Source organism: Crinia signifera, chromosome 1 (genome assembly GCF_055691185.1).
Source record: "Crinia signifera chromosome 1, ASM5569118v1, whole genome shotgun sequence".
NCBI lineage: Eukaryota > Metazoa > Chordata > Amphibia > Anura > Myobatrachidae > Crinia > Crinia signifera.
The window spans coordinates 163,652,997-163,679,881 of record NC_139217.1 but is presented as its reverse complement, the minus strand read 5'-3'; the positions used below and the strand labels follow the sequence as shown (position 1 = coordinate 163,679,881).

The 26,885-nt window shown below is 43.8% G+C and overlaps 1 protein-coding gene across 3 annotated transcripts; it reads left to right on the top strand.

The window, feature by feature from the left end:
* The first annotated feature begins 536 nt into the window (after positions 1–536).
* Positions 537–22,071, top strand: HNRNPD (heterogeneous nuclear ribonucleoprotein D). 3 transcript variants are annotated; one of them, XM_083175758.1, is made up of 8 exons: positions 537–759; positions 12,818–12,986; positions 17,845–18,006; positions 19,104–19,235; positions 19,464–19,563; positions 19,645–19,791; positions 20,481–20,570; positions 20,879–22,071. In XM_083175758.1, exons 1-7 carry the CDS (start codon positions 638–640, stop codon positions 20,522–20,524), a joined length of 876 nt encoding a protein of 291 aa, XP_083031884.1. In that variant the 5' UTR covers positions 537–637; the 3' UTR covers positions 20,525–20,570; positions 20,879–22,071. The 3 variants fall into 3 exon arrangements, with proteins under 3 accessions (XP_083031884.1, XP_083031875.1, XP_083031867.1); XM_083175749.1 differs by having other exon boundaries at positions 538–759; positions 21,713–22,071; XM_083175741.1 differs by having other exon boundaries at positions 539–759; positions 20,473–20,570; positions 21,713–22,071.
* Positions 22,072–26,885: the final 4,814 nt, after the last annotated feature.

Below are 26,885 nucleotides of genomic sequence, written 5' to 3'. Positions count from 1 at the left end.
AAAATAAGTGGTTGTGGCCGCCAATCATAGCATGATCAAACAGAAGCAAATCATGTCTCTCACTACATAAATAAACCTAAAGATGTTATATAAACACAACTTTTTTTTTTTTTATTAAATATCAAATCTATTTAATTTCTCCATTATGAACTTTTGGCATAGGGGTGCCATGAATAAAATGCTGATATTCTTAGGTAACGTAATTCTAAAAAAGTTTGGGGACCCCTGCCCTAGGGTAACACGTATCTCCAGTTTCACCTCTACTCGTTATGGAATTCCATTTCACCCCAGGCAGTATATGGATAAAACACGGTAGCGAGCGCAGGAGGCCCCAATACACAAGTAATCATGTCCTGCTGGCTGAGGCTGACACAGTTTGCTGTGCCGACACTGCGCGCTGCCGGCAGTGGTGCGGGATGGTGGGGACGGGACTGGCGCTGCTGCGGTCGGGGAGATGCCCGGCTATGCCCCGGCGGCCATTTCAAGCGCACTCCGTGCAGCCGCCGCCATTACTGTGTGTGAGGCGGAGAGGCGGCGCCATGATTATCATTGGAGGAGGGGCACAACTTAGGCTAGGGAGCCGCCATTATCCGCTTTCTAGGCTGCAGCTGCACTTTTTTCGCTATTGTTTATAGCCATGATAGCCGAGGAGGAAATACAGGACGAAGCTATGGCGGAGGCCGCCGGCAATGAGCCCGAAGGAACCGGACCAAACGAGGGCTTGAAGATCAACGCGAGTAAAGGCGAGGAGGACGAGGGGTGAGCGGCTGCTGTCATTAGGCAGCGGGGCACTTCCATAGCTGTGCGGTCACTGCGTGTGCCCGGCTGCTGCTCGACCGTGTCATGTATGCAGTAACTCGGTGTCATGTGTGCAGCGGTGCGTGGGTGCTAGTACGTTCCAGATCACACCAACCGCCTGCAGTGCGCGGTTTGCAGGCGCTGGGTGAGAGGACGGATCCCGCACCCCCGCTCTGTGATGCCCCCGGCTGCGCTCTGCGTGTACTGTACGACTACGCACGACTAGCGGCGCATGATGCGGTGTTCCTCCGGTAGTCACCCCCCAACTGCCGGGCTGCTGCTGGGGTGTCTCCTCTGCTCTTATCACTGTGCCCAGTAGGCACAGGAGTGCCCACCGCCCATCAGCATAGACTGCCAATGCTGGAGAGCAGCCATGCCCTACATCGTGCTCAGGGAGAAGTGGGTGGATGTAAGATGCCCCCAGTGCTGGCATGTTAAGTGAGCCGGTGCAGTTGGTAACATGACTCCAAAACAAGTGCAGCACAGCAGGGTAACATTTCCCTGTCATGCAGCCATTTTCTCACATACACATGTCTGCAGCCCACACTCCCTATGTATATACTATATCATTGTAGTTGCCCCTTGTATAATGCTGATCAGCACCTACTTTTGGTGTTGAGTTTAGATGGGTAGCCCCCTCCTCCCCCCATTGGAGTTAGTAGAAGCTGTCCCCACCAAGCATGAGGAAACAGCAGTTTTTGGGTGACTTTTGTGTCATTGCAATGTTGTACTGAAAGTGTTGTGTCGATAATGAATGTCTCTGCATTCATCTCAAGGTGAGGCTACATCTTTTACGCTTATCTACAGAAGCTGGTAATGAATATGAGCAAATGCCCACTGACCACATGCTCCCAAATTCCAGGAAATGGCTAAATGTAGTCCTTAAGATGGGTTGGGATAATTAGGTCGACAGTGAATGTTGACATGGGGTTTTTCAGGTTTTTTTTTAACTGAATGTCAACACAGTCGACATGGACACAGTTTCCAGTGTACCGTATCGCTTGCTGCACTCGCTATGCATCGGGGACACTATTTTATTCTCCCACCACGCCCATGAAATACCACCTGTCGGCACATGTCAGCTAAAAAACTGTGAAAAACACCATGTCGACCTTTTCCCGTGTCGGCCTAATTACTGTCGACCATAATACTGTAGACCAAATGACCACATCCCATTCAGATATATTGGTTAAATCAAACGGTTTGAACTAAGGAGGCCAAATTCAGTATCTGGATACCAGCATTTTGGCTTACAATCAGAGGCATTTGAATCACAGGATTGGTGCTTCCATTCCTAGGGTCTCCAAGAGTATTTTAATAATTTTTTTTATGCCAGACAGTGCTGAGCACTCACTGCTCAGATAATGTTCCTGGCTGTGCTGCAGTAGGGATGGCCATCGATGGGGGAGAACCAGATGGTTTAGTTTTTGCGTTTTCCCTAAAGTGCCGGGACACTGAGCATAGCTCTGCTCCCGACACCCGCGAAGCCCCGCCCCCGTGTTTTGATTGGCCCAGAGGCCAATCAATCAAACACAATGGATGACCATCGATATGTAAAAATATCAATGGTCATCCATTGCATAGTTTAGCACCATCGATGTCCAGTTGCCGAATTGCCATCGATGCCAACCATCGATGGCAACGATGGCCATCCCTATGCTGCAGTACTGAAGTAGGGTCCTGCTACCTGCCACTACTGCCCAGCCCCCTGTGAAAATTACAAGGGGGAGGTGGAGCTTGTAGTTTCATTGACTAAAGGCACATACACACTAAATGATGTCTCCTGATGCTGATGTTGGTCAGCATTGTGGACCCGTCAGTCAGGGCAGGCATTGGCAAGGTCATACACACTTGCCAATGCTTGCTCCCAGGTGAACAACTGCAGCGGTAGCACGGCCATCACTAGGGATGGCCATCATTGCCGTTGCCATAGATGACACCCGCGAAGCCCTGCCCCCGTGTTTTGATTGGCCCACAGATCAATTAAACACGATGGATGACCATCGATATGTGGGCCAATCAAAACACGGGGGCGGGGTGTCGGGGGCAGGGCTATGCTCCATATCCCGGCACTTTAAAAAAAAAAAAAAAAAGCTTGTTTTGCTATTCCATCGATGGATGGAAACCATCTGGCAGAAGTATTCGAAATCGCCCATGAACCATTGATGATTTTGAATCTCCGATGGCCATCCCTAGCCATCAATAACTTAGTACTCCCTTGTCCGGAGGGTTGTTAACGACCGCAAGCATACACACTAGGCGATATTGCCCACAGTAGCCCTTTTTGAGCGATATATTGACCAATATCGTCGAGTGTGTATTGGTCTTAACTCAATTGGGGGATTGAAAAATGCCCTAGGATTGGCATCCCTAGTATTGACCAACTTGCTTGTACAACTTTTTGTTTTGCGGCGCTTTGGCGCATGTGGTCGATTGTCATTTGCTCCCATACATTACCAGATTTTTTATTTTGTTTCAAACAGCAGAATTGGCAGATACTGTATGTTTCAAGTGTGGGGCAGTATGGACAGTGTAATGGTTAGCATTACTGCCTCACAGCACTGAGATCATGGGTTTGATTCCCACCATGGCCCTAACTTTGAGTTTGTATATTCTCCCTTTGTTTGCGTGGGTTTCCTCCGGATACTCCGATTTCCTCCCACAATCCAAAAATCTACTGGTAGGCTAATTGGCTCCCAACAAATTAACCCTAAAATGTCTGTGTGTGCGGGTGTACGTTTGGTATGAAACATAGACTGTAAGCTCCACTGGGGCAGGGACTGATGTGAATGATGAAATATTCTCTGTAAAGCGCTGTGAAATATGTATGCGCTATATAAGAAACTGTAAATAAATCAGTGTGTACCCAGTTTAAATAATGCAGGTTGTGGCAGCGTTACCTTAACTGCAGTTTCTGCATAATTAGGCTAATTGTACTAGTAGCCTAAAATCTCCTACTAAAGTCTAATTAGTGCTGTAGTCCTCATTATTATGACTGAGGGCTCCTATTTAGTTTGGCCCATTCGTTTACATCATCTTTAAATTGCTTGAACCATTTAACGTCAATGGAGGTTTAATCTCAGTAGGGAGCTCTTTCAATACCACTTAAGCCAGGCATGTCCAAAGTCAGGCCCGGGGCCAATTGCGGCCCGTGCTGTCATTTCAAGCCGCCGCCCGCTGGAAGCGGGCAGAGCATCAGATGTGGGAAGCACAGGACACTAAAGGTGGGGCCCCGGTGAGCGCGCCTTTACCTTGCTGTCTGCTGCCGTGAGGAGGTGCTGGCCGCCACAGTCAGATGTGTTTGGTGTCCTACCGCTGCTGCAATCGTATATCACCCTACTCCACAATCACAGTGACAGCAGTGTTTGGGGAGGGGGGAAGCTTGCTCCCGTAACATGCAGAGTGGAGGAGGGCAGAAGCGGGAGCCAAAGCCTCTCCTGTCCTTGCAGTGCCTGCTTTGCCTCTCCTTCCTCTGGCTCACACAAGGGGCTGGGAAACATACAGAGAAGGGAGGGGGCAGACTGGGGGACATACAGTGAATGGAGGGGCAGACTGGGGGACATACAGTGAATGGAGGGGCAGACTGGGGGACATACAGTGAATGGAGGGTCAGGCTGGGGGATATACAGTGAATAGAGGCAGTGATGGCCATTCAGAGAAGGGGGAGCAGGGGCAGGCTGGGGAACATACAGTGAATGGGGGCAGAGTGGGGTACATAGTGAATGGGAGTCATACAGTGAAGGAGGGTCAGGCTTCAGGACATACAATGAATGGAGGCACTGATGGACATTAAGAGAAGGGAGCAGGCTGGGGGGCAGAGTGGGGGACCATTCTGATGTGATTAATGATTTAAAGAATGTCAGGCTGAATAGTTGGCCCCCACACATTTACACTTCACCAAATCTGGCCCACCTGTCTTAAGCTGTGTACACACAGGGGCGATATATTGCTCAGTGTCTCCTTTTCATCAGCGACCAGAGATGGTCGTTAATGAAAGGGAACCTCTCCCGGGGGAGCCGCAGAGGGAATCCTCAATCATAAGTGGGCTAAAAATGGGAGCGTGCACCCGGCGATTTATCGCCGGTGCATACTCCAATCGCTTGCAATATGGTCGCTCAGCGACCATATTGCCAGAGATAAATGCCTGTGTGTACACACCTTTTATAGCTACCATCCAGTGATGGAAACTTACACACAGGGTGATTTTCCTGGCTTTTCCTAAGCGATCTGACTAGGTCACTTGGGTAATGTTCCTACATCGCTTCATGTGTAGGGGCCATAACGATGCATGGCCCCGTGTGTCACTATCGCTCTGGAATTAATGTCCAGCATGCTCTCCGGTTAGAACACTGGCCCTGACCGATCACTCAGCACACACCGCTGGCGCAACGCTGTGTGCTGAGCATTCTAGCATCACTCAGATCGCTCAGCAAAATCTCCCCATGTGTAGGCCCTTTTACACACTGCACATGCTCTGTTTTAGATTCCTTGGAGGAGTCTCACAAATGTAAAGGACTCCTCCAAAACGCTGGGGATGTAACTCTCTCAGGCACAGCTGATTTCACTACCACAAGTTAATTTTAGTACAGAGGCATATCGTGGATATTTTTTATACAGAATGATATTATCTGTTGCGATGTGGATTCATTACAGTTGCAGCAGTGCCATGATTATTAGTACATAGGCCCCATACTCTTGAAATGGTATTAGCCATGGCAGTTTATGGGTTACAATTATACGCATGCACGCGAAAATAGACCGCACTAAAGGCGACACACAGCCAACATGCTTCTATGTGTCATTAATTGAATTGTCTATCTGAGTGCTGTCTACTCTGGTGTGTTTGGTTTTCCCTGCAGGAAGGAAGGGTACCATAGAAGCTTCGTTCATGGGTAAAGACCCATACACATGGTGCTATTTGTTATTCATTCCTGATTCAATCGGGATCGAATCGCACGGCGCAGTGTACATATTAGGTTTAGGCTATATAGTACAGATTTGTACTACATAGTCTTACCTGAAGTCTTATTTTTCTATTGGATTTAGATGGATAGGGATCAAATGCACCTGAAAACCATTCAGTTTGATATATTTTTTTTTTTAATATAAGCAAAATTGATTATAAAAATAGTCAAAATCGAACCATGTGTACACGACATCGATAGTTTCAGGCTAGCAGCAAGGATGAAAAAATGCACGCTTTTTCACTAAGGATTATACCCCTTTTCCACTAGCCTATATATTCCGGGTTTTTGTACAGGAGTGCGCAAAACCCAGGATTTTATTCAGATGGAAACGCTCCCAGTTGAAATAACCCAGCTCGTGAGACCTGGCATTTCTACCCAGGTAGCAACCAGGGTTGAACATGGGTTCAACCTGGGTCACTGTGTAGTGTAAACTGGTAACCTGGGTCGATGAGATCCGGGTCTCGTTCACTACAATGCAAGAGCTGGTGCAGGGAGATGCTGTCATTTCCCAGCGCCTCCCCGACCCCACCTCCCGATGACATCACCCGTATGGCATTATGCCAGGTGGGGACTCCAGTGTAAATGGGTTCACAAGCCGGTTCACACCCAGGTTGGAGCCGGGTACAAAATCCTGGGTGCGACCCGGCTTGCAGATGGAAAAGGGGTATAAGTAGTTAATTCAGAGCATTCTAGATCACTGTAATGTGCAGCCATGTGGAATGTTTTGTCAAAATGATGTTTATTGGCAACACTGGCTCCTTGCAGCTATTCACTTTGACCATTTAATTAACACTACATAGAGATAGCAAGGAAAATTCGAGGAATATGTAGCCAGCCCTTCCCTACTGTGTTATAATCAGTTGCCTATACTTTTTGCACCAGAGAAACAATGCCAGGTATATTGAGCAGTTTGATATCTTTTATACCCCTTTCACATCGCAGCTAATTACCGGTACAAGCTGATTTATTTCCGGTTCAACCCGGTAATTTGTGCCAAGTTACAACTAACCAGTAGCAACACTGCAATCTGGACCGGGTAAAGAGTTCTTACTGGTTTGTTGCTGTGCAGTGTGAATGCGTTACACAGATCAAGCGACCAGTTTCCCATTCACACAATGGAGGAGGCGGCGCTTGGATACAAAAATTGTAATGTGTATGGGCACTTTTAAGGTGCCCATACACTTTCAGATATGGGGCTGTACGTTTTGTACTTTAAAATGTGCCGTACGATTCTGGCACATGTAGGGGGATGCGATCCCCCTACATGTGCGGTTGCGATCCGATATTTACCGTATATACTCGAGTATAAGTCGACCCGATTATAAGCAGAGACACCTAATTTCACAACAAAAAACTGGGAAAACGTATTTACTCAAGTGGGATCCTCACTCGAGTATAAGCCGTTGGGGGCTTTTTCAGCATAAAAAATGTTCTGAAAAAGTAGGCTTATACTCGAGTATGTATATATACATGGACTCCTGGGTACTTGTGTATTTTGGCGGCGCGCATCGCATACCATAAGGCATGCGATATCGCGCGATATTGTACAATGGCATACAATGCGATGCGATTAAACATTGTATAAGCACCCTAATGGGTGCTTACAATGTTAAATGCACCCCTACGCCACCCCCCCACTATAAACGTGAACCCGTACGCGTCCTCCGACCTTTTCATACCCTCACTATCCACGTCGGCGTGGAGTTGAGAATTAAAAGTGTGTCGAGCGCACGCGGACACCTGTGAAGCCCGCGAGGGGACGCGGATACCTGTGAAGGTATCCGCGTCCGCTCGCCACGCTTCGGGCTCGCTGCGCTCGCCACACTTTCTATTCTCAACTCCACGCCGACGTGGATAGTGGAGGTATGCAAAGGTCGGAGGACGCGTACCGTCGCCCCTCGCGGGCTCGCTGCGCTCGCCACGCTTCGGGTTCACGTTTATAGTGGGGGTGCATTTAACATTGTAAGCACCCATTAGGGTGCTTATACAATCTTTCATCGCATAGGGGGCAAAAATCGCATGCCATCGGGTGCATGGCATGCGATGTACACATCGCGCGATGGAGATCGGGGGCGCCGCCAAAATACACAAGTTCCGACTCCTGTACTGATGCGATGCAATGAAGCACAAAAAGTACTTTTTGTCCTTTACAATATTGTACCTGCGGGGACGCGCATCGCATCCCCCGCAGGTACACGGCGTGATTATTGCACGTGAGATGCGTTTTGTACTTTAAAAGTACAAACCGGATGCGATAATCGCAACGGGTACTTGTGAGTTATCTGGACGCCCGATTTTTTGATTGTATGCCTTAAGTTAAGGCATACAATCAGATGCGATGCGATGCGATATCGCATCGCATCGCATGCGACCATCGGATGCGATGACCCGATTTTTCCATAGGAATCAATGTTAAAATGATTCCTATGGAAAAAGGGGTCCTTTTCATACCCCTACTATCCAAGTGGGCATGGAGTTGGATATAAACCTGTGGCGAGCGTAGCGAGCCACCGAGCCCGAAGCGTGGCGAGCGAAGCGACGGTATTCCGTGTCCCCTCGCGGGGCTCGCTACGCTCGCCACGCTTCGGGCTCGGTGGCTCGCTACGCTCGCCACAGGTTTATATCCAACTCCATGCCCACTTGGATAGTAGGGGTATGAAAAGGACCCCTTTTTCCCATTGAATTCCATGTTAAAATGGACTCAGTCCATTTTAACATTGATTCCTATGGAAAAATCGGGTCATCGCATCGCATCGCATCCGATGGTCGCATGCGATGTGCCCGATCCGACCCGATTTTGAAATCGGGCGTCCGGATAACTCACATGTACCTCGCAACGTGTATGGGCACCTTTACTCTGACATGGGTGCTTAAAAGCACCCATTAGGGTGCTTATACAATCTTTCATCGCATAGGGGGCAAAAATCGCATCGCATGCCATCGGGTGCATGGCATGCGATGTACACATCGCGCGATGGAGATCGGGGGCGCCGCCAAAATACACAAGTTCCGACTCCTGTACTGATGCGATGCAATGAAGCACAAAAAGTACTTTTTGTCCTTTACAATATTGTACCTGCGGGGACGCGCATCGCATCCCCCGCAGGTACACGGCGTGATTATTGCACGTGAGATGCGTTTTGTACTTTAAAAGTACAAACCGGATGCGATAATCGCAACGGGTACTTGTGAGTTATCTGGACGCCCGATTTTTTGATTGTATGCCTTAAGTTAAGGCATACAATCAGATGCGATGCGATGCGATATCGCATCGCATCGCATGCGACCATCGGATGCGATGACCCGATTTTTCCATAGGAATCAATGTTAAAATGATTCCTATGGAAAAAGGGGTCCTTTTCATACCCCTACTATCCAAGTGGGCATGGAGTTGGATATAAACCTGTGGCGAGCGTAGCGAGCCACCGAGCCCGAAGCGTGGCGAGCGAAGCGTGGCGAGCGAAGCGAGCCCCGCGAGGGGACGGTATTCCGTGTCCCCTCGCGGGGCTCGCTACGCTCGCCACGCTTCGGGCTCGGTGGCTCGCTACGCTCGCCACAGGTTTATATCCAACTCCATGCCCACTTGGATAGTAGGGGTATGAAAAGGACCCCTTTTTCCCATTGAATTCCATGTTAAAATGGACTCAGTCCATTTTAACATTGATTCCTATGGAAAAATCGGGTCATCGCATCGCATCGCATCCGATGGTCGCATGCGATGCGATGTGCCCGATCCGACCCGATTTTGAAATCGGGCGTCCGGATAACTCACATGTACCTCGCAACGTGTATGGGCACCTTTACTCTGACATATGCTAATCCTGCTTTATTGACAGTCTTTGTTGAATTTGCTCACCCACTTTTTATATTTGTCCACTATATGCACCTTTAGAATCTGCAGCATAACACGCTTTTCAGATATTCTTACAATAAAGTGATTATACAATAACATGATTATAAAATGTGGTTATAGAAGAAATTTGATAAGTTTTAATTTACTAGATATGTCTGAATACATGTTTTAAAAGAAATTAATGCTGTCAGTGCAGGAGATGGTAATGTGTTTATTTGTACTTTGAGACGACCTGCTCTACTTCATGTCTGGCTAAATATACTACTGCCATATAAGCAGTTCTAGGATCTACATTTCTTTAGTGTCAAATGTTTTTATTGTTAAACACGTCACGCAAAAATATTGATTCTGACAGATATAAGAATGAAAGTTGTGAAAAAAACATGAACAATAACAATGCACTGAAAAGCGGGGGAGTGAAAACTGGTATAGGGAAGGAGAACAAGGGAAATGGATTATTGTCCATTTCTGATGTCAATTCAACAGTCGAATCTTAAGGCCCCCTTACATTATGCGATTTGGGCACGATTTTGCCCGATTCGGATGAATCGGGCCGTGAAATCATCCCAAATCGCATATGGTGACATCCCCTCCGACCCGATGCGCGGCCCCGTGCGCATCGGATCGGAGATGGGAGGTCGGACGGGCTGCACATAAGATTTGGTAAATCTTATGTGCTGCCCGGAGCCGTGCTTCCCCACAACAGGGGACCTACCAGAGTCAGGCGCAGGGAGCCGGGCAGCATCAGTGGGAGCAGGGGGGGCGGCGCAGAGTGGCATGTGATAAATCGCATGCGATTTATCACATGCAAAACTTGGCACATGAAGTGCCATCGCATGTGATCCCTCCCGGGGAGCTGCTGGGACAATCGGGTCCGACTTGTCGTTATGACAAGTCAGACAAATGTAAGGGGGCCTTTAGAGTATTTTGTTGAAATGCGGATTTGACGATACAGATTTGACTTTTTTTTTTAAAAGCTAAATCTGCATGCCTTCCATGTGGTTGGAAATGGCCGCATTGAGTAGATGTGTGCTGATATTTCTGACCGTAGGAAATATCCACACACACATTCAATACACACCTTAATCTTTAAAGCTCTATACTCACTGACCGTTATAATGGCTGTGAACGTCTGATATTATAGTGAGCCCGTTTGTGGGTGTGTAACCCCGTTGTCTTGTTCATAACCGATTGTGAAAAACGTGTTGTTCAGTCAATGGCCGATTGTATTGGGCCAACCAACTGTCTGTACAGGAGGTTGCACCCTTGCTGCATGACATTTAACTGTTGTGACTTCAGGCAAGACACATTGGGCAGTTGATTGGAAAGTGGATATGCACTTAGCGCCTTGAGTCCTGTGGGAGAAAGTTCGCTATATAAATAAAACTTACTTAAGGCCCCCATACACTAGCCGATTTTGGTACGATTTCGGCCAGATCAGTCGGATCTGGCCGAAATCGGACCAAAATCGGCTAGTTTTGATGTCCCCTCAGATCCGATGCGCGGTCCCGTGCGCATCGGATCTGCGTCGGGTGGTCGGACCTGCTGCCCGTCCGACCACCCGACTTGGGACCTAGTGGAGCGGCGGTGGAGGGAGCAGGGGGGGGGTGGCTGGGGACACTGCGGGGGACACAGGTGGCATAGAGCCGGGCAGGGGGAGCCGGGAGCTGTCAGTACTGAATAAAGAAAAAAAAGTCCATACAATGAATGGGCGGCCTGTGATTGGCTGAGCGCTCTCTCAGCCAGTCAGCAATTGGCTGAGAGAGCGCTCAGCCAATCACAGGCTGCCCATTCATTGTATAGGCTTTTTTTTCTAGCACTGACCGCTCCGGCTCCCTCTGCCTGGCTCTAGGCCACCTGTGTCCCCCGCAGCGTCCCCAGCCCCCCCTGTTCCCACCAGCAGCCCTGCTCTGTAGCCCCCTGCTCCCCGGGTTTTTTACATGTGATAAATCGAGACGATTTATCACATGTAAAAAATGGCACATCAAGCTCCCCCGGGGAGCAGCCGTGGAAGTCGGGGGCGACTTGTCCTAAGGACAAGTCGCCCTAGTGTATGGGGGGCCTTTAAAGTTACCGATTGGCAGATTGGCTGAAGAGCTGATTCATCCATCAGATAAGATACAAACATTCTCACATTTCTCATGCTGGGTACACCTCTATCTATCGCCTGATTGTGTGTCTCAGAAACACTGCCATCTGTTGGAAGCGATTGAAACTACACCTTTCTCACACAAACATAGAGGCAATCACAAGGTAGCCGACTAACTTTAGAAGAATTTGCTTTGTGCGAGCTTACGTGTGTGTGTGTGTGTGTGTATCTATCTATCTGTATCTCTAGAAAAGGGGAGAAACAGCGCTTTCTAGTGCATTACCGCAATTTGGATATTCAGACAGGTGTTGCAGGGTATTTCTTAAACAATGGGTCCTCGGTAGTGGAAGCCCATAACTTTTGGCAGGGAGAGAGGCTGCCGCTGGCCGCATTGCATCCACTCCCCACGCACCTCCTGGTCCCCGCGAATAGAACGATCCCGGTGCCTGTACTATGATTAGTCAATGAGACTGGCGCATGCGCACACACCTCTGTACTGCGCATGCTGCCAGCTTCTATGGGCTGCTTCAGCAACAGCTCATAGAAGGGAAATCAATGTCCCGGTGCCTGTATTATACAGATAACCAGCACCGGCGCATGCACAGTACCGATGTAGGTCATGCGCAATCTGTCTTTCTCTCGGCAGCCCATAGGGAGGTGTCCCGGATGGAGGGAACACATCCCAATGGGACTGCCTTGGTGACTGGCAGGTTGGGCTTCCAATAGGAAGACACAGTAAAGCCAGTGCAGTCTCAGGGGGGGGGGGGGGGGGCGGTAAAAAGCCCATAGGTAAAAACCACCACTGGTCCTTGGTCTGTTCCACTCGTGTCACCCATAATTGCATTTACTAAGTATGTCGGTATATAAATGCATACTCTCCCATAAGCGTTAAATTCCAGAGTTTATTTAAAACAAGTACCACACAAAAAATAAATAAATGAAAAGGTAGCTTACATTTAGCAGCAAGTTTAAGTAAAGTGCTGGTAGTGCCAGGAGTCTCTCTCCACATTTTGTCTCTTATGTACCCACTAGGTGGGTCTGGACTTTATCAGAATTATACACCATATACTGTAGAGGCTTCTCATTTACAGATGTGTCATTTCTTTGCAGGAAAATGTTTATCGGTGGGCTTAGCTGGGACACTACAAAGAAAGACCTGAAGGATTACTTTTCCAAATTTGGAGAGGTTGTGGACTGCACCTTGAAATTGGATCCAATCACTGGCCGGTCAAGGGGCTTTGGCTTTGTATTATTTAAAGAAGCGGAAGGTGTTGATAAGGTACAGTGTTATTTAACTTTCTGTTTTAAAGTTGGTCAACTGTACTGTTGATGGATGTTGTCCTCCTGACTGATCAGAAATAAAGGTGATGAAGCAATGAGTGGGTCATTTTATTTGGAATAATCAAAGGTGTGACAATTTGCTCTCTATATATTTGTACAGATTTGGTCTTTCAGCAGTGTGGCCAATTATCAGGTCTGCATGTAATTTGGCACGTTTGAGAAATGGAAGCAGAAATTTAATTTGCATCAATCAAAGTAGGGGCTCTATTAAGGTAATCTTCATTTAAAAAATGTGGAAACAAGCATTTCCACATTTTTAATGTAACCCTGCTTATTAAGCAAAGGGATAAATTGATAGTTTAGGTTGAACAAAGACCTACATCCATCAAGTTCAACCTCTATCCAATGTATCCAAGATCACCTCTTCTGGAAGAGCATTCTACACTTTAACTGCCCTGGCCGTAAAAAAGGTTTTTATTCTGAGTGTCCAAAATCTTTTCTCCTTTTAGTCGGAGTGCATGATCATGTGTCCTAGTATCCGATCTCAGTGAATAGGGTGTCTGACAGCTCATTACATTGTACATCTGAAATATTTGTACATGTTCAGTATGCGCCCCCCTTAAACATCTCCTCTTTTTCCAGCGTAAACATTCCTAATTTGGCTAATCTTTCCTTGTAGCTTAAATGCGTCCTCCCTTTTTTTTTTTTTTTTAAGCTTGGTTGCCCTTTTAGGTTCTATAATATCCTTTTTTTTTTTATTATTATTATTATTATTATTATTGCAGTGCCCATAATTGCACTCTAGATAAAGTCTAACCAATACCTTGTACAGTTGCATAATTCCCTTGAAGTCCATCGTTCCCATGCCCAAGATGCATAACCTTACATTTAACATTTAACCTCATTTTCCATTTCTCCACCCACTAGTTTAGTTTGTTTCAAAACCTCTGTAGAGTGCAGACTTCCTTGACAATTGTAATCACCCTACCCAGTCTTGTGTCCTCTGCAAAGATCGCTAAATTGTTGAGTATTCGCTCTATATCATTAATGAAGAGGTACTAGCACTGAACCCTGTAGTACACCACTTAGTACTGGTGTCCAACCTGAGCATGCACTGTGTATAATCACCCTCTTGGTCTAAAGTGTGCTGGGTCGTCTTTTTTCCTTTTTTGAATATTGGTAAACGTATTATACTATTCAGCATGCATAAACACTATAAACTTCCTGATATAAAAGTTGACTTTATATATAATGCTATTTCAGAATGGTGTTCTTTGAAGAAATTCCTTAACTTTTATTAAACTGTAGAGACAGGGAGTTTATCCCATTAGTCCCTGCAGGATCTTGAAAGAAGCCACAAGTGTACTGTATGTGCAGCTCTAGCCTTCCAGTTAATACGTTTATTAAAATATATGTACATATATGCTTTATTTTTGTGTTTACATCTACATTTTAGATATAAAACCATATAAATGTATGAAGCCTATGTACACATTCGAATTAATTTAGATGCTTTGGGAGGCTGCAGCTGGACATGCACTTGCTGCTTGTCACACTGCAGGGAAGGAGACTGTGGGGGAAATTTACGAAGATGTGCATTCACATGTGATGTTGCTATGGGCAACCAATCAGATCCAGTTTACTATCTTCTAGAGGGTGCTAAATAAGAAGTAGCTTCTGATTGGTTGCCCATAGCAACATCACATGTGAAGTAGAATACACATCTTATACCCCGTTCTCACTGCCGTAAAAACCCGGGTATTTGCCAGGGCAAGCAGTAATTTCCCTTGTCGTGTCTCAGTGTGAACGGGTGTGAGTGAAATTCCTGGGTGTAATGCCCCGGTAATTTCACACAGGTTTTTTGCGGGTTTTTTTTCTGGGAAATACATGGGTGTATGGCAGTGTGAACAGGCTAGACCCGGGGTTTTTCTCAAAGATACATTTTCAACAGCCAATCAAAGCTGCTCTTAGATTCCACACACTTGTTGGCAGGCAGACCAGGGGAAGCGGTGTGAAGGGGGCAGGCACGGAAATTTCCCGGGTCTAGTGTGCAGTATGAATGGGGTTTGTAGAGCTGAGATCTGTGCCCTGCCAAAAACCTGGGTTTTTGCAGGGGCGGCAGTGAGAATGTGGTATTAGTACATTTCCCCCTTTGCGTTTTTAAGTAAGTGCATGACTGGACATAAGCAGAACAAGAAATATAAGATTGTTTTTAGCAGGAACAGCATGTTACCACAACTGATTTTCCTGCAAAGTTTATTGTTGAATAGCAGTGTCAAATTTTGAGAGCAAAAATATAATGTCTGTATTGGCAGATAATATTCGGGACAATATCAACAATAATGCTATTTTACTAGGGTGTAACCCTAGTAAAATAACTTTTCTAGTGTAAAACTACTAAATTCACAGACATTTTAGTTTACAGGAGACATCAATAACCTTAACATAAACTTGATCATAGAGGCTGCATCTCCCATATCCAAAATGCTTGGGACCAGAAGTGTTTTAAATATCAGATTTTTCCATATTTTATAATGTTTGCATACCATAAAGAGCTACTTTGGGGAAGGGACTCCATTCTGAACACAATGCAGTTATGTATTCTACACATACATTCAGCTATATGGTAGATTTATTCAATATTTTAAATCCTTTTGTCATTTAAACAAATTTGGTTACATTGAACCATCGCGTATAAAAGGTTACTATCTCGGTCATACGAAAAATAAAAAACTGTTTTGGATTTGGTAGACTCAACCTGTATTAAATACACCTCGCTAGTAACAATTTGCCCTCAGTTGATTGTTGCTCTATACCCCCATGCGCTAGTGTGATTTGGGATTTTTTCATCCGCTACTGATGGGTTGAATGTGTTTGACATCCAAATCGACCTGATGCACAGTCTGATGTGCTGCGCAAAGGATAAATTGAGTGTGCAGCAGCCGGTGCACATTGCGGAGCGCCCCCAGCAGCTCCCCGGGATTCCCTTTTACATGTGAATGGCATGCAATATATTGCATGTAAAATGTCCAAATGCAAAATTGGATGGAAGGACTTTCAAGGACCTACCTGGGGAGTTAAGCAAGTCTGATGCGACTTGCCCTTAAGAAAATTCGCAATAGTGTATGGGGGCCTTTAGATTTATCCTCTAGAACTGCTGTGCAGCCTTATTTTGGCCCTCTCGCCAGTGTAAAATCCCAGCAGAGATTGAGATCATGTGCTGTTTTTGTCATATGTATTGCAACCAGATAACCCCCCCCCCCCGTGTTTTTTTTTTTGTTTTTTTTTGCAGAAAGCAGTAGTACTCCATAGTTTGCTGCCAGACAACAGTTTCTTGCATGACCATTGTAGTCTGGCATTCACTTGCTGTTCTGTTACTCTGTACAAACTATATTGCCCTCCATCAGCTACTCTGGTCAACCCCAGGAATGCTTTTATCTTGAAGTTGTTTGGATGGTGGCCCATCTCCGATACAAGCCAGTTCACCTTGGACCGTTAAAGTGTCATGTTGCAAATTGCTGAAATCTTTTGTTTTGCCCAGTCTACTTATTAAATATCCAAATTATTAATGTGGAGACTCTTTAAATAGTATTTGCACATAACATGCTAACATCCATTGACCAAATGTTTAATACACACCTGTCTTTACAATGTAGCCTGCTGCTCAATCTTGGGCATATATGTGTCTAAAGGGGCAAAAACACATGGGGCATTTTCAGCCCCTTTTGTAAGTGATCTGACTAGTTTCCTTAGAAATGGAGCACCAATTGCTCTGCGTGTATGCCCTGCAGCGATGGCGATGTGCGGTCCCATGAGTCACTATCGACCGCAGGGAAAGCCTGTGCTTGCAAAATGCTTTCCCTAGATCGTGGGGCTGTGCCTTTTTAAAAATAGGCAAAGCCTCGCTCAGCACAAAGCATCACTGGACACCTTGATGTGTGCGGAGTGATCGTGCTTAAGCACCTCGCTCAGCATAAGTGCCATGTAGCCCCTTATGAACGGTGCTTAAGGGGTGTACACACAGTGCGACGAGATACTCCAAATCTCCCAGTTCTACTCCTGCTTAGTCAATATTGTCTAGCATAGATCGCTTGGCATATATTGACTCTGCAGGCAAGGCAATTTTGACTAGATCTTAAGCCTTGAACACACGCTGGGATTTTGGCTAATGGCCAATTTGAACTAAGCAATTTTGACTAGATGCACTGGAGATTTTGTCTAAAGGGGTGTACACACGGGCTGTAGCGGAGAGATTTTGACTAAGCAACTTTTGGCAGCTATCCCCGGCAGCAGCAGCCTGTGCATACACTGCAGCGTCTAGCAAGAATATTCTTGCCTACAGTGTCTATTTGGTCGGGCAATAGCAATGCTGCAGGGCTGCGCATCGCTACCACCCGCTTGGGACACATTCTTACTTTATATGGGAGATAGGGGGGCAAAAACAATGAATTGCCCCATATACGTACATTTGCTTGGATCAGAGTGCTGTTTGCCCCCCTAGATATACATTTGCTTGGATCAGAGTTCTGTTCACTTCCAATTCTTGTAAATAAGAGCACCTGTAAAATGTAAACCTCCTTATGTAACATACTGTGTTTTACTGCACACAGATATCGGGAAGATATTGAAGATCAGGGTGGGTTTCAAGCTAATGTGAAGGGCCAAATCTTGACGATTTGGCTACGATCACACGTTTTTGTTTTAAAAGAACAAAAAAAAAAGGATAAATTACTGTTGGTATATAAGGGATGTGTAATATAAACCATTTATTTACTCATGATGCAGATGAATCTTAATGGCTGCGTTGTCCTGTACACTTGCATGTACCAATTATAGTGGTGGTTTTATTCCTGCAGGTGATGGAGCAGAAAGAGCACAAGTTGAATGGCAAAGTGATTGATCCAAAGAGGGCAAAAGCAATGAAGACAAAAGAACCTGTAAAAAAGATATTTGTAGGTGGCTTGTCACCAGATACACCAGAAGACAAGATAAGGGAATACTTTGGAACATTTGGGGAGGTATTTATGCTTTGATTTAAATAAAATAATAATCCGCCACAGTTATAGTATAGCAGATCAACCATGCTTAGTCGGAACATTCTAGTTAGACACCTAAAGATAGTCAACATGTACACCAAATAAGTTTACATTGTCCCCTCACATGGCTCCCCATGCTTCAGACACAGTGCTTTGCTATGTTCTGCACCCTATTATATCTAACTCTACTCCTTCTTGGTTTGTAAAGTTTAAACCAAGTCTGTCTAAAGCAAAAACCCTTAAACTCATGTCAACCTTGGGTCTGTCGATCACGTTCCCATCTACCTATTTTTCGTTACTGGGGATCCAGATGCTGTCGACTATCTTTAAGTGTCTAACTAGACTCGTTCCACTGAGCGTGGTTGACTGTAATGTTGTCGATCTAGACCAGGGATAGCCAGCTCCAGTCCTCAAGAGCAACCAATAGTTCACATTTTCCAGACAACCTAGCTGCTGCAAAGGAAGGGCCAGATGTATCCAGCTTCAAAAAGTGATAAAATGGAGAGTTATAAAAAAAAACAGCCAATCAGCTCCTACCTGCCACGTTACAGGCTGGGTTTAAAAAATGACAGCTAGGAGCTGATTGGCTGTCTGTTTATCACTTTTTGAAGCTTGATACATCTGGCCCTGTCACATTTTAAAGATCCACAGGTGGAGCTAATTACTTCACTTGTGATTCTGTGAGGAGATCTGGAAAACATTAACTGTTGGTAGCTCTTCGAGGACTGGAGTTGGCTACCCCAGGTCTAGACCATACTTGCCTACCTGACCCTCTCCAAGTTGGAGAAAATGCTCTGTTCCTGGACTTCCCTGGTAATGTAGGATTACCATCACCTGTGGTGAACTAGGTAATTGGTAAGAAAGGTGTTTAACCACAGGTGATGGCAATCATGCATTACCAGTAACAGAACATTTTCAGGAAAGCAAGTATGATCTAGACACCGTCGACCAGATACGACCCGGCACATGGGATGCCTGTTTTGTGATAAACTGAGCACCAGTGACTGTATGTACTTTATAACATTATAATTTTATTCAGTGTAATATATTATATTTTTTACAATGTCCACTGATTTCAGATTGAAGCCATTGAACTACCTATGGACAACAAGACTAACAAAAGACGAGGTTTCTGCTTCATCACATTTAAGGAAGAGGAACCAGTCAAACAAATAATGGAAAAGAAATACCATAATGTTGGCTTAAGTAAAGTATGTAATTTATTTCACAATATTACCTTTTATACATATATATTTCTATACTATATTCCAAGTATTTTTTTTATTTTTTTAAACAAATGTATTAATGTAAAAGTCGACCTATTCTGTTGAAAGGGAAGTTTGCACACTAAATTGAAATTTTGCTGTTTATGAAACAGATTTACAACGGTCATTGCTAAGATGTTTTGTGTTTTTTTTTTCTTTGCTTTTTATTCATAGTGTGAAATAAAAGTAGCACTTTCAAAGGAACAGTATCAACAACAGCAACAGTGGGGAACACGAGGTGGAGGTTCTTCATCAAGATCTCGTGGAAGAGGAGGTTGATTTTCCCTAACTAATTCCTTACCATACATTGCTGTCTTCCTATCCTTGCTCCAGCTGATTGCTGCTCTTTCCACAGGCTCAAACCAGAGCTGGAACCAGGGATATAGTAATTACTGGAATCCAAGCTACAGTAGTTATGGCTATAACAACCAGGGTTACGGAGGCTATGGCAACTATGACTACACTGGTTATAATAATTATTATGGATATGGAGACTACAGTAGTGAGTATCAGTCATTTCATATGACAATATGTAGAGTACGTGTTACTATATATAATGATTGTAAAATGAAAATAGCATCTTACCAGAAATGAGTGAAATTAACCACTGTTGGGCTTTTAATTGAATTACTCCAGCACATTACACTGGTTCCATTCTATTTTTTTCATAGAATGGACATCTCCTCTGGCTCTTAATAATTCTGTTGCATACTAGATGTGCATGAATAAATTCTATTTTGTTCATCAATGTTTCGATACTTTAAGCTTGTGTGCAGAACCTAATCATGTTTAACTATACTATAGTGTCACTAAATCATTCCATGCCTTTATTTTACATTTGTTTGGGTCAGTACATAATTACTCAAACTTTGGTTTGGTTTCTATCCTTTATGAAGGTACCAACAAGTCTGCTGTGTGTCGGAAAGGTATTCTTTTCCTTCTATGTGCACCAGTCCAGCTGTAATGTCTTTTGACATTGGAACCTTTTCATGAAGGATTGCAGAAGACCTGCTTGCATTCAGTCCACAGACGGGCAAATGCTCAGAATTGCATGCATTATTTTGACCTTTGTATTAAACTAACACGGCATTATATCATGCCGTCCTTGTGAATGTATGCTGTCGTTTTCAGAACCATTGCTTCTCTGGTCTTTGCTATCAAACAGATATTTTTCATTTTTTAGATCAGCAGAGTGGTTATGGGAAAACAGCCAGACGAGGTGGTCATCAAAATAGTTACAAACCGTACTAAATTATTCCCTTTACAACGTTTCACAAACAGGTATGTTGTGTTTCCTTGCTTTCAAAACCTTGATTTTTATTATTTTTCATTAAGAGTAATGGTAAGCTAAATTAACTATTAAGATATTGTAACTCTTAATTATTTTAAAATTTTACAGCACCCAGAAGTGCTTACTATAGCGTAATATAGAGACTTTGAAGATACGAACACGTGCTATAGAGCGCTTTATTTTTTTTTTGCCCTATTTATAACAAGTCAGTAAAGTTAACAGGTAACGTACTGCTAATGGGTACAAAATAAGGAATTGCCTACTAACTCTGACATTATACCTTGTTTGTACCCGCCAGCGGGGAATTCATTGCAGGCCCTGTGTCGCGCTGACTTCACGATTCTCACAGGCCCGCTCAATGCGGACAGGGTACGAGATGCTCACGCTCTCGAATGCTGCCGTTTGGTATGGTCTCTTCCAACATCCTGTATCAGCATTATAATATAAAATGGATACTCCAAGCTATGCTTTTACTTATTCCTTTTGCGTTAAAAATTAAAAAAATATAAAGTACTGGTAATTTTAATACATTTTTTACAGGCCCCGTAATCATTAGATACGTGAACTTTACTGAATAATTTTACCAATTTGTTCTTCTAAGGATACAGCTTATCTCTGGATTCCTGTAATAATTTATCCTATATATATATTATGAATCTACTTAAATGCTTGCTTTTCCCTTATTTTTATATAAACGTAGCTGTAATTGCAATACGTTCTTGGGCTGAATTCCTGATGTGTATCAATTTTTCAAATGCAGGTTTGCCTACAGAAGACTTGTAATGCAAGCAAACCACTTCTGGGAACATTTTATAACGGTTTAAAAATATATTTATGTATAAGCATAATCCATCCAATGTACTGTATTTTGTAGGAATATTTTTCGTTCCCCCTTTTTTTTTTTTTAAGTTAAAACTAATAAATAAACACTTGGCTTCCTTTTGAAAAAAATTTGGTGCACACAAGGATTTCAAAGCTCTTGGACGTTTTAGTTTTCCGTCTAAATATACATATATATATATAGTTATATATATTAAGACCATAATCTTGCATATCTTGGGGGAGTTAAAATATGTCCTAGATGGTCCTATTCCAAACAATACTAATGTAACTGTTTCTTGTTTTTCTTTAGGTGGACAAGCAGTATTTTCTGGGTTGAAGATTCATTTGAGGTGGCTCATTCTGCATGCATATAGCAGTGCAATTTAAATATAATTTTTTTTAATTTTATTTTCCCTTGGGGTTTTGTTTTTTGTTTTTCCTTTTTTTTTTATTTTATTTTTAATAAGACCCCATGAGAGGGAAAAAAATGCATTTCTCCTAATTTTTAGAATTCATCTAGTCTTATTTTATAATGGCTTCGCTTGTTAAATTGTGTTCACATTATTTCACCAGCATGGAAGACAAGCTGTTGTGTTTTTATGCCTGCGTCATGATGTAGCTTTACCCACTTTTCTTTATAATAAATCTTCCTCTAATTTTTTAATATAACATCTGACGTCTCATGCTATCTGTGCAAATTAAGTGTTAAAGTACATTTCCGTTGATACCCAAATACAAGTAGTAACCTATATCAATATTAGAGGGGTATTCAATCCGTGACGATAATTCCCACAGTTGGAATATCTGCACTTTTCAACGGTTTTCGGTCTAATTTACATTGGATTTATTTAATCCAGGCGCCTGTTTTGCAAAAACTCGTGGATCTGCAAATTACTCTGTTTTCCGCCTATGTAGATTTCACTTAACACAGTGGAATGTGCATAGGCGGAAAAGCCGTCCAAAACTGGATATTGAATGTCTATGTTTGGATTTTTCAGACAACATTGAGTACCCCCTTAAAGTTAGTTGTGGTTTATGTTGCGGAACACTAAAGTTGTGTCGATGCACTCGTATTTATTAGGTTTTTGGTATAGATCTCTAAAACTGAAATGTTCAAATAGCATACTTAAAACCTGGAATGTAATGGCAGAGTTTGGGAAATTCTTCCCTGTGTTATTAAGAATATGTGCACAGCCACATGATATTTTCTATGTATTAGTGCAGTGGTTCCCAACTCTTGTCCTCAAGTACCCACAACAGTGCACGTTTTCCAGGTCGCCACACAGTATCACAAGTGACATAATTAGCTCCACCTGTGGATCTTTTAAAATGTGTCTGAATAATGAGTGAACCTGCTGGATGACCTGGAAAACCTGCACTGTTGGGGGTACTTAAGGACCAGGGTTGGGAGCCACTGTATTAGTGTATACATGTGGGAAACCTAATGTGCAGTCTTGTGCGCATTGTTTCGGCTGCAGAAGAAATCTGCTAGATTGCTTCCTAGCTGGGCTGACTATCGAAGGATAGAAGGCGCCTAGTTTTTGCCCTTCTTAAGGCACAGGAGCCTGAACTCCATTCCTATCAATCGCCATGCATCCTAGATTACATGATGGAGAGATTTATTTTAGTGTTTGGTGGCACACCCTCTTTAAGTCACCACGACATACGGCAAGTCGATACACAGCTCTGTTAGCAACAAGTTTACTGTGTATGATTCTCCAAGTAAGAGCCATCTAGGTTTAGAAAATCATTTGGATGCACCCAAATATGATTTACTCTACAAAGGCTTCATTGCCAGACTGAGAAAATGCATGTTTAAAAATAAGGCTGTTAAATCCACACAAGAAATATAGACTCCCGCGTAGACCTTTTTAAATATAGATCACTTAAGTGGAGTTTTCTGTAAGTGGGTTTCTTGCATTTATTTCCTAAACAATACATCTGAATACACCGTCCTAAAGATTATGTGAAGGGGTCCAGGGAACATTTTAAAGCTGCTCTGAGAGACCGTAAATAAGTAACTGCTATTCCATTTACATTCATGCACTCTTTATCCACGGAGGACCACTGCTTTACTGGATCCAGAGGATGAAGTATTTGTCTGCCTTGAAACTGAGGTTGGAAATGCCTGCGCTAGATGTATCAGGCAGCTCTTATTCAGGTTACAATGGCAAGAATCTTGGTAAATATAATAGGGTGCGGGAGTTTGACGAGAATAGCTGTAGTTTTAAAGCAGCAAACTCCAGCGGCTTGCTTCCTGATAAAGGTTGGCCCTAAGTCTGGACCATAAAAAGTACACTCAAATATTTCTATACCTGCCACTGTTTCTTGAACAACCCTTCTAAGCAGTTACTGATTGATCATTGTCTGACTGGCCTAGAGGTGAACAGACCACCAAGAGCATTCCAAGTTAGTCATGTTTTGTGTTATAATACATCCTATATATACCGATTATCAGCATTTATTTATATGCTAGCATGAAAAAGAACTCTGTGAAAAAATTTTATCTGCCATTGTATTTCAGTAATGACAACTATTTGTTTTAGTTATTTTCTCCATATGAACTCCAGGTGCTTTACAGAAATCACAAACACAATAGATTTGCAGAAAATCATGAAAATAGGACCAGATTAGTTACAACCATTATTCATCCAACTAATTACAGTACAAGGTGATGGAAACATGATCCCCACTGGATTGAAGTGGTTGAAAAAACATGGGCGCTTCACTGGGAATGCTGCCTGAGTATGCACTCACGGTACATTTCATGGTCCCCAAAACACTAAGATGCAAGAAGTGGGTGGTGAATACTTATACGTGCTCCCTTTTCATTAACCCATGAGGGTGGAATTCAAGATTTGTCAGGGAAAACAGGAATGTATAAAGAAAAGAAAATTGACATTCCTGTAGGTAGAATCCTCCAGTGGGTGGTTCTCGTTCATGGGGTTTTTCTTCTATAGCAGTGATGGCTAACCTTGACACTCCAGCTGTTGAACTACACATCCCAGCAAACCCTGCATCAGTTTTAGCATGGCCAAATAGTAGAACTGTAGCAGGGCATGCTGGGATGTATAGTTCAACAACAGTTGGAGTGTCTAGGTTAGCCATCACTGTTCCATATTAGCCATCACTGTTCCATATGTACTCCATGGGATGATCGTATACACATAGGAGACAGGTATTGCATAGTGGGTACCATACAAACATTGCTAATTCTAATTAGGTTCTGTACCGGATTTTAGTCGTGATGTGGCTTACCAAAACTCACAAAATCAAGCTATGTCTAAACACATCAAGGTTTCTTTAACACAATAAAGTGGACCTGTACTCACAATGCTTGGAATAATATTAATCCTACAAAGGTTTCTTTCTTCAAAAAAAAAGAATTTATTGAATATCCATAAAAGTGCTGGGTACATGTATAAAGCTGTTTAGGGCCACTTACGCTAGCCAATTTTGCAATCCGTTGCTAGCCAGTTTTCCTTTTTATAAGGCTAAAGAAAAATCACCTGTAAATAATATCCTGCCTTTCGCTGCAAACCATGAGCACAGGGCAATATTGGGTAACGTACCCTAAATACATGACAGCAGCACCTTCTCTGCCATGCAGCCTCACTGTCCCCAAGCTAGACATGGCACAGTTCTTTTATAAGCAGCCATCCTAAAGGTTACAAATTCCTTGTGTCCTATCACACAGTACCAGGCTGCAGACAAGATCTTGCTCACGTGATTAGTACAGGGGAAACAGATTTACCAGAGGGTGAAAGACACTGCCACCTCCTGTCCATCATTACAGTGCTTGGTGCCATGGGAGGGTACACTAGAGATTATGCATCACGGAGCACTCACCCCTAGGACAGAACATGCCACCGATGCATATCACTACACTGCATGGTGCCAGGGAAGGACACATTGGAGGTTCTACAACACAGAGCAGGGGAGTTTCCGGCCCAAGATGGACCCTGCCCCTGTCAACCCATCATTACATGCTTGGTTTTTTATGTGGTTCTCCAGTAGCAAAGAGCAGTAGTGGGCACACAGGAGGTACTGCAGCAGCACAGAGTAGAGAACAGTGGAAACTCCTGCAAAGTGCACACCCCAGCCAGTCTCACCCAGTAACACCTAGCCATGCATGCCCCTTAAGCTGTTGTTACCATTTGGGTAGTACTGCAAGCAGGATAGGCAGCTTCAATATCAACATCTAGAGAGAGAAAAATAAGATCACATTTTATTTATGTACTGTATGTATAATTGTAAAACACATTTAAATTGTCAGCATGCTTATCCTTTACATCTTTGACAGATCTGATCTTTTGTGTTAAAATATAACCATAAATAAAACTTTTGGTTTTAAATTCTGTTCTGGCAACAAAGAAGTACAGCTATACATATGGTTTGAAGGAAAATATTGTGACATGTAGGACAAGCATGGTACAGAGAAGTGTACTGATGACGTTAACTGTGTTGGTGATGTTCTGCCCCTTCATCTCTGCATCTACCTCATCCAGATGATCCTGAAGGATACCTAAAAGTGATTTTGTTAGTTTGAATTTTATTTTTTTACAGCATATAAACTGAAATTTAAGAAAATTGTGAAGTGACAGAACAGAATACAAGTCAGGCAAATACATTTTAAATATAAATCTACAATATATGACTGTATATAAAAACTTGTTTATGAGGTCTTTAAGCTATAATTGTTATAATAGTTGGGGTGGGCAGCCATTGAAGCAGATGAATGGTTATGAGTGAGAGGAGATGCTGGTATGGACTGACTAGGAGGGAAGAAGGCCGCGCTCAAAGGAGTTTACAATCTAAGTGGATGGGGAAAACAGACAGATGACATGAGGTGCGAGCAAGTGCATGGTAGTCTAATGGAAAGCAGAAAGGCAGGGATAGCCAAGTTATGAGGCAGTGGGTTGGGAGAGCGGCCTTGAGTCCTGGTCATGTGGCACTTGAAGTTTGGCAAGGTCAGGAGATAAAGAGAAAGATGGAGCTCATTCCAGTAAAGAGTGGCAGTACGGGATCACGGAAGGAATACAGTGATCAGGAGAGAGAAGTGACTGTCATTGGCCGAGCAGATATGCTGACACACCGACGCTCACACCATACCTCCCAAAAACCATAATTGGGGACAGCGGCGCACACCTCACAATGTTTTGGGGGGGGTGTGATCTGGGGGCATGGTGGGGAGAGAGACTTTATTGAAAGAAAAAAAAATAAGGTACGCCACCTAACGCTACGCTGTCAGCCAAGCCCAAAAGCAGCCTAGCGTAGTGTTCCAGCGGCATCCCTGCGTAGTCAGCGTAGTGTCCCCGCGAGCTGCAGCTATGTCCCTGGTAAGCCTAGTGAGCACCTCTCACACAGCGCCGGTAACTGCCAGATCCCCTGCGCTGGTGGACACCGGCGATCATGCGGGCAGAAAGGCGCTCCATCTGAGAGTCTCATACACAGGTGCATCTCAGTAATTCATGCGGCAGGGT

Bases quoted from the DNA above. Each gene is read 5' to 3' on its own strand.
- HNRNPD (XM_083175741.1), top strand. From the start codon at position 638: ATGATAGCCGAGGAGGAAATACAGGACGAAGCTATGGCGGAGGCCGCC. The intron at 760-12,817 runs GTGAGCGGCTGC...ATTTCTTTGCAG, and splicing joins AAAGGCGAGGAGGACGAGGG to GAAAATGTTTATCGGTGGGC. The intron at 19,236-19,463 runs GTATGTAATTTA...TTTTATTCATAG, and splicing joins ATAATGTTGGCTTAAGTAAA to TGTGAAATAAAAGTAGCACT.